This window comes from Cryptomeria japonica, chromosome 4 (assembly GCF_030272615.1).
Source record: "Cryptomeria japonica chromosome 4, Sugi_1.0, whole genome shotgun sequence".
NCBI classification, from domain to species: Eukaryota; Viridiplantae; Streptophyta; class Pinopsida; order Cupressales; family Cupressaceae; genus Cryptomeria; species Cryptomeria japonica.
In genome coordinates, this window is record NC_081408.1 from 203,513,235 (window position 1) to 203,521,476 (window position 8,242).

The following is an 8,242-nucleotide window of genomic DNA, read 5'->3' on the forward strand; positions in this document are numbered from 1 at the left end:
TTGTAATGAACCATTCCCACATTTTAAAAAGTGATACACTCAATCCAAAGGGAATACCTAGGGAATGAATAATATGTTCTTTTTTAATATTCTTCCATTCTTTAGGAATCAATTTCAGCACAAGATTAAACTCAACCATTAACAATTTTGTTTTAGGAAATGCTAACTATTCACTGAAAACTAAGCAATATAAATTTAAAACTTCTAAAATATGGTTAGTTTTCATATCATTTTTTTGTAAGAACAACATACTGTAATAAAAAAAATGGGAGTTAATAACCACATCATTAATGGGAGTAGAAATCTTTATCAAACTTATTTGATTTATTTTGTCTAGAAAATACACAAGTGCATCGGTAGTAAAAACATAAAAATATGGTACTAAAGATCAACCTTTTCTAAAAGAATGTTGTAACGGGAATGGATTAGACAAAGAGTTATTAATATTTAATTGAGCCTTGGCATCTTGAAATATAATTTTAACATTCTTCGACAACTCTAGACCAAAACTCATCCATGGAAACAATAGGATAAATCTCCAATACATTTTGTCATTAAAGTTTTATGAAAATACAACTTGACCAATAGATCATTTTGAGCTAATTATTGGTCCCATTCACTGATTTCCCATGCCATCATTCAATTATCAAGGAAATAACCATGACCAATAAAACTTGTTTGTTCAAGTCAAACTTTTACATTTAATAGAGGTTTTATCCTTATGTCTAATGTTATAAGAATATTTTTATAAGATGTATCAAGCAGGGCCACATCGTTTAGTAGAAAGGAAATAAAATCCCATCAAAACTAGGGATTTTACTAGGGCCCATTGAACACATAACATGTTCAAGATTCTCAATATATAACTCATGATCTACAAATTGACTATACTTAGGATCCACCTTTTTCTAAAATGAGATCTTTAAAATACTATTCCAACATCAGTTGAGCATCATGTGAATGCAAGTCTTCACTAAGAAACTTTGCATAGAAATTATTGAACAGGGTCATGATCACATCTGATTTCATAGAAATTTGACCTAAATCTTCATGTATTGATTCAATCTACTCCTTATGAATATAGTTTAAACAACTTAAATACATAGTTTGAACCTCAATTACCTTCCCCGGTCCATTATTTATTTGTTTCTTAAGTAATTTTTAATTTTAGTTTTGTACTTTTTTTTTTATTAGTATTGATTTTTTTTTTTAAAGTATAGTAAAAATAATATGTTTATATGTTTTTATAAATTTGAATATTAATATTATTAGTTATAAGGTTTAATTAGATACAAATGTTTAAAATATAAATATGTTAAGAGAAATGAATGATATTTAGAAAATAAAAAAATAAAGTATATAAAATGAGGAGGCTATTGTTGCCTTCTATGATAAGGAAATCGAAACACTGAGGGTTACGAAAATGGCGGACAGTGGCTATAAAAGGAAAGAGTTAATTTCCCTCTGGGCTGATATGGCAGAATTCATCATGAGGTACATCACCCTGGATGGTAGATATGCTAGTATTTTCTCACATCATTTTACTATCTTAAACCATTTTAGGCATGGTAGATTTATTTCCATTCCCTTTTATTTGGTTCCGCCCTTCAAGAATAGTTTAGTTAAACATTTTGAAAACTAGGATAGCCTTGTGATTCATGAAGGGCTTATCTTATTCATTATGGAATACACCCAAGCTCATGAAGTGAAACCCTCCCCCAAGGATAAAACCAACATTTCTTCCTCTAACCTTGATGTGCAGTTGGTTTCTAATATGAAAATGGATGAGGATGACAGTGGTACTACCATGGATTGGCGTGATATCAAGGATATAGAGGACCCCAACTATAGACCACAGAAATAAGGGGAGCTTATGGTGACCCCGAGAACTAACGGTAATAGGAAAATCAATCCTCCAAGGTGGGTGGATAATAATTTCAAATCTAGCAGTAGGAAAATGTAAGACCTGGAGCCACCCACCAAAAATAAAATGAAACTAACCAAATCTAGTGGGTCTGAATTCCTGGACTACGAGATTAGGTTGGACATCCCTATCAAGGTGGATGATGAGAAACAAGGGTTTGTGATTAAGGAAAATAAACGTGAGATAAAGGAGGAGAGGCTGATAGGAAACATACTATTGGAGGCTACTAGAAGTCAGGAGAACTACTAGAAGTGGGTGAAGAAGCTAATTGGATCCCTAAAATATGGGATCACAAAATCCCCTAGGCAAAATAAAACTGAGAAGATCATGAGTATGATCCAAAAAAATTCTTAGGATGTGGAAAATATGAAGGTTGACCAAGAGAGCATAATTGAGAAGATGGAAGAGAATGTGAGAGAGATCAAGGAAAACCTGAATAATCTGGTGGACGATGAACAATAGTGTTGATGGTTTGGAAAAAAATAATTGCGGGTTTTCTTGAAGAAATCATCTCTAATGTAACATCAATAATCTAGTAATTTTCTACTCAATTCAATTTAAATGCATTGTTTGAAAATTTAGATTGACACGTGGTGAAGCATATTCTATGGTTTGACATTTAATTCAATATATCACGAACCGAAGGATATGTAGCATTAGAATGCAACTTCTTAAGCATTTCTAGTGTGGGTTCCAACTTGCAAGCATTAAAGGAAATTAGATGAATTTAGAAGAGTGTGGTGTAGATACTCAAAGGATTGGAGTGGATATGCATAGGTTCCCCATCCCACAACTCCCCACTACTAGTGCCTAAACTTTACATTCAACCCTACGTCTCTAGTAATTTATTACAATGGTATTCAATTCAATATTGTTTTCTTTTAAAAATCAATACATACTTTGAATATCTAATATTGAGTATCAAAATCATAATAGTTTTTAAAATTGGCTTCTAACTTTTTTTTCTTGTTTTTTATTACTTGATATACCTTTATATTCTTACAAGATAATATATATGATATTCAAACTTTATTGATGTGAAATAGAAAAGGACAATCATTTCAAGAAGTGAAGAATTGTAAAATGACTCATTTTTTGTTATCATTTAATACTAAAATATTCTAATCACAAAATATCTTATTGAAAATCATAAAACATAATAAAACACAAACACACATGTATATACATATATGTATGTATGTACACATATACATATTACTAGGTGAAGATTTATAGAGAGGTGTTAACTATAATATAACTGTACAAGTTTTTCCGAGTATTAATATATGATATAAGTATCAATACTTTTTATTATATATATAATAAGGTAATGATGTTGATAAGATTCTTTGACGTCTTGGATAATTTTTAAAGGAATATTTTGGCTGTTGCGTATCCTACTCTACTCCATTTTTCACAGATAAGGAAAGGATATTCAATTTTAAAAAGATTTTCTAGCTTCCGAGTAATTCTTTCAGCTTAGATAACTCATGATATTTTTACGGACCGGTCATCTATATATATGTTCATACAACCCCATCAATAAGTAGAAAACTCTGTATTAGTTATATCATTGAAGTGTAGTGCACTGGAAAACAGAGAAGCTACTTCTTTACATTTCTAGCATTGAAAGCTATAAAAGAGAGAGTAAGAGTTCCATGGCTGACATCCCAAGGAAGAACTCTTGCAGAGTTTGCCTAAGCTTGGGAACATGTATACATCATCCCGCTGCACAGACCAAACCAGTGATGATTCTATTCTCTTTCTTTCTCTTGAATGTTTTTATGTTTTGACTGACAAATTGTTTTACAGTATACACACTTTGAAATCATGTTGCACATTAACGTCTCTTCCTTCTCAGTTTGCAGTGAGTAGAGTTTAGACTGATGTTATGATTGATCTACTTTATATTCCACTAGAACATTTGATTATAGACATGTTTTTGGACTGTAGTCGAAATAAGTAGTTACTGATATTTACAGATCGACTCCCCAACAATTTGGCCACGGGATCGAATCACGTAAATCATTTGTATCCGTTTACGTAAGATCCATCAATATCCAAAGCTTTTAAAGCTTCCATGGACGCTTTCTCTGGTATAATGTTTAACAAGATTATAAGAAGAAATTATGACTTTGGTGTAAGTCATGTAAATAGAATTGCGTATGTCATTTTTATTGTCTTTAGACAAAAATGGTTTTGTATTGTGTCTGCTTAAAATTGCAGATCATTAAAAATGTTATTTTTTTATATTTTATAATATTGAATTTTATATTATTAACATTTCAGATCATAGTTTATGATCTATCATCATGATGTGTAGAACAAGCTTGTATGTTTTTTTCATAAAGCTTTACAAAGTCAGTCTCTTGTTCAGTATATTGTGATATATATGATAGAGTATGATCTGAAATGATTCTTGTTTTATACATTTGTAAAACAAGTTCTATAAAAATCAACTCCAAAGAAGAGATCACAAGATTAGAACTCTTAAATCATTTTTCTATTTACGTGATACTCTTCCTCTGCTATAATGTCTTTAGTCTTTTCAACAAGATTATAAATTAAAATTATGACTTGTTGTTAGCAATATAAATAAAATTATGACATTTCTGTTGTGAAATCTCTATCTGGAATCTTTTGTGTCATACTTTAAAAAGATACATTTTGTATTTGTATATGTTTTTAAATTGAAAACTGCTAAAGATATTAAATTTTTGTTATTCAAAATATCAAATCTTGTTCTTGTTTGGATTTGACTGTATGAACTTTTTTTATTAGCATTTCAGAGATATTCTACGATTCATCATCAAGATGTGTAGAGTAAATCTCCATGATTCATCATCAGAATGTATAAAGCAAATCCTTTGTTCTATAGTATAATGATGAATAACATAATATGATCTCAAATATATATAAAATAAGAATTCTTGTTCTATATATTTTCATAATGAATCATGAAAAGTAATCTGAAATATTAATAAGAAAAAATTATAAAAGCATATCAAAATTTATTAAAAAAAAAACATATTACTTTTTCTCAAAATTCTAAGAAACATATTATTTTAGGGTTATGGTGTGCTTTATTTAGTTGTCGGTGTATTTAAACATGGGGCAAGTTGTGGAAAAGCAAAAGCAGGTGAACATTCTATTTAACATATATTTGCAGTATGGTTTATTCAGTTGTCGGTGTACTCAGGCGTGAGGCAACTTGTGGGAAAGCAAAAGCAGAAAGTGAATGATGAAGAGCATCAAATGGGAATTATTGGTAAACACGTAGATGGTAAAATAGACTACTATTTCATATCTTTTCCCAAGCTTAAGAATGATTATACAATATCATTTACTCTTTTAAGGTCTTAGTAAAATGAAAAAAAATTGTGTGGCTAAGAAAATATCTAGTTTTTGGCACGGTGGACAAAATATCTACGAATAATTTTCTTCTCTTTTGCAGAATGACCAAAATATCTAAGAGAAAAGTTTGAATTCTCTTAAAAAAAATATCTTTAGAGCCCTAGAATATTAAAAGTATTTTCTAGATGTCCCGAGATAAACTCTAGCTTTTACTTATAGATTTCGTTGCTTTAACATATTCTCACTAAAATACAAGACTAAAAAAATTCTCCTCTAGATATTTACTCAACAAAGACAATACATTCTGCAGTACTAGAGTTTATTGAACTTCATCTCTACAGCTGTTAGCATTTCTGAAGTTTCAAAAAGCTGTCAAAGACAATTAGATAATGACAGATATGGTTAAAAAGTTTATTCCTCATTTCTTCTTATATGTGTCTTTCTGAAACACCTAATGTTATTGTGTAGGGAGTTACACAGAAGGGCAAGGAAAGCAGGAATGTGAAGGAGTAAAAGAGGACATAAGTGGGAAACGTGGGAGGCCTTCTACAGAGCACAGCTTTCTTGGCTCTTCTGTATGCTACGGTGGACCAGATGAGTATTATGGCTGTGTTAAAGAAAGAAATGAACCTATAAATATGGTGATCTCTCAGCTTTTCCTCTTAGAAATATAGAAACTTTCAAATATATATCCTATTGTTCTCTTGTAACAAAAATAGTTTAATGAGATTGCAAAACACATAATTTTCTGTTAAAGAAAGAAAAGAAGTAATAAATAAGGTGAGCTCTTACCTTTTAATTGTCATAATAACTTACATTTATAGTGTTTTTAGATTAAATTATTCATTTTTCAATCATCAATACTTTAATCACAGTACATGATTTATCATCAGATTGAAGGAAGATTATACTTTAATCACAATACATGATTTATCATCAGATTGAAGGAAGATTGAAGGAATAAAAAGGGAGGTGGATTACAGAATTAGCTTGGAATTATAGCAAATTAATTTTTTATTTGTTGAATCTAGATCTTTTTGAGTTAAATTAAGTATTTTTTATTATGGATGTTTGGATCACACTATATAATTCATTGTCAGGTCGAAGTGGAAAAATAAGAGAAGTGCATTGTAGACCTAGGTTTCCTAAATAGAGGAGGGATGGATTCATAACAAATAAAATCTGGGTATTTTTGACTTAGATTATGTGTTTTTAATCTTCAATGTTAAGATCACTCTACATGAATCATCATCACAAGGGAGAGATGGATTTATAGTAAAAAAAATCTTTATGTATTAAAACTGTTTGGATTAAATTATAGATTTTTTTGTAATTGATGTTTGAATTACACAAGATGATTCATGATTAGTTGAAGAGAAAAAAAAGACAAATAGATTGGAGAGCTAGGTTTCCTAAATAAAGAAGGGATAGATTCATAGTAAACTACAAACTGTAGTTATTAAATCTGAACGTTTATAGATTAAATTATGTGTTGTTTTTATCATCCATATTTGGATTGCACTACGTGCTCCATCATCAGATTGAAGAGAAAAAAGAGAGATGAATTATAGACTTTATCTGAATAAAAGAGAGATGTATTCTATTTTCTGGTTTACAATTCCCCTCTCCATACCATCTTTATTTAACAAACTTGTGTTTGTAACCCACCTCTTGACTTTGTTCTCTTTATCTTGATAACTGATAAGATGATCAAAATGTCCATAATAAAAAAACATATCATTTAAAAATAAAAAACACTTAAATTCACTAATATAATCTGTCAAACATCATATTGCTAATCTTTATTTCTTAATTGAAAATTATCTCTCACAGAATAAAATTGGAGTAAGGAAACTGGAAGAGACAGCAGACCCATCTAATCTTGAATATGCAACAAGGGGAGATTGGTGGAAAGGTAAGCACAAAAATGTCAAAATGCTGTTGCTTAGATATCTTTGCCTAGCAATCGTTTAATGGCAACAAATATTATAAATAAATAGTTACCATTTGGTTGTTATAGGTTCTCTCCACTACTAAAAAATTATGGAGCATCTCATTTCCAGTTTCTTCCATAAAGTTCAGGTATGCGTTACAATATATCTTACATACTTTAATCTATGCTGTTGATTGGCTACGTAATGTAATACCAAGATGCCTGCATTATTTTTATGACAATAATTCTGTAGAGTGCTGTTAAATTTGACTGAATCAAATTTGTTCCGTTGTTTCTCAGGCAATGTGTACAATAGTAGAGCTGGATTAAGTACCGAGATCGATCAGGCGTTGAATATGATATCCATATCATTATCTTTCAGTAGCATGTAAATAAGCAAATAAGGATAAGGAATGATACTATATACGGCTAGGTGTTTCTGCACTTAAATAAAGTGGAATCTCAAACAAAAAAGAGTCTTTTTCACATCACCCATAATCCTTTTTTTAAAGGTTACATGGTATCTTACCTCTTACCCATAGAATGCTTTCTCTGTAAACAAGTATGATATATATTAATACTATGCGCATGCTGAGGATAATGGCATCTGTTAGGGTTTACGCTATTGTCAACAAAAGTATTCAAAGGTATAATGCAAATATAGATTAATGGAATGGATATATGGCTTGAAAAGTCTTTTGTTTGAATGGACCGTTGTAATGAATGCCTTTTCATCTATTATAGCGGTAAATAGGTATTAGTTTATTTCAGAAATCAAAATAATTGAATATAAGATATTTATGAGTTTCTTAAATTCGGATATTTTTTCAAAGGATGGTTGTATTAAATGTCATATTTGTAAGAATGGTGAATATTTATTAGTTTATTTATAATATTTTAAATTAATGTAAAATGTTTTAAAATAAAGAAAAAAAGTCTTGTCATTCTTGCCTTTGACAATACATGTGAATTGTTAGAGAAAAATCTTATTAGATATTTTGTAGAAGGAATTCCCTCACAAAGCATGATCC

General features: G+C 29.9%; 1 protein-coding gene across 1 annotated transcript; it reads left to right on the plus strand.

Annotated features, from left to right (window-relative positions):
- Positions 1–5,033: 5,033 nt before the first annotated feature.
- Positions 5,034–7,884, plus strand: LOC131061168 (uncharacterized). Its single transcript, XM_057994700.2, has 6 exons — positions 5,034–5,063; positions 5,108–5,207; positions 5,747–5,919; positions 7,112–7,193; positions 7,299–7,360; positions 7,512–7,884. Exons 1-5 carry the CDS (start codon positions 5,034–5,036, stop codon positions 7,313–7,315), a joined length of 402 nt encoding a protein of 133 aa, XP_057850683.2. The 3' UTR covers positions 7,316–7,360; positions 7,512–7,884.
- Positions 7,885–8,242: the final 358 nt, after the last annotated feature.

Excerpts from the sequence above, each read along its gene's own strand:
- LOC131061168 (XM_057994700.2), top strand. The coding sequence starts at position 5,034 with ATGGGGCAAGTTGTGGAAAAGCAAAAGCAG. Across the intron at positions 5,064-5,107 it reads TTGTGGAAAAGCAAAAGCAG|TTGTCGGTGTACTCAGGCGT; the intron begins GTGAACATTCTA and ends TGGTTTATTCAG. Across the intron at positions 5,208-5,746 it reads TATTGGTAAACACGTAGATG|GGAGTTACACAGAAGGGCAA; the intron begins GTAAAATAGACT and ends GTTATTGTGTAG.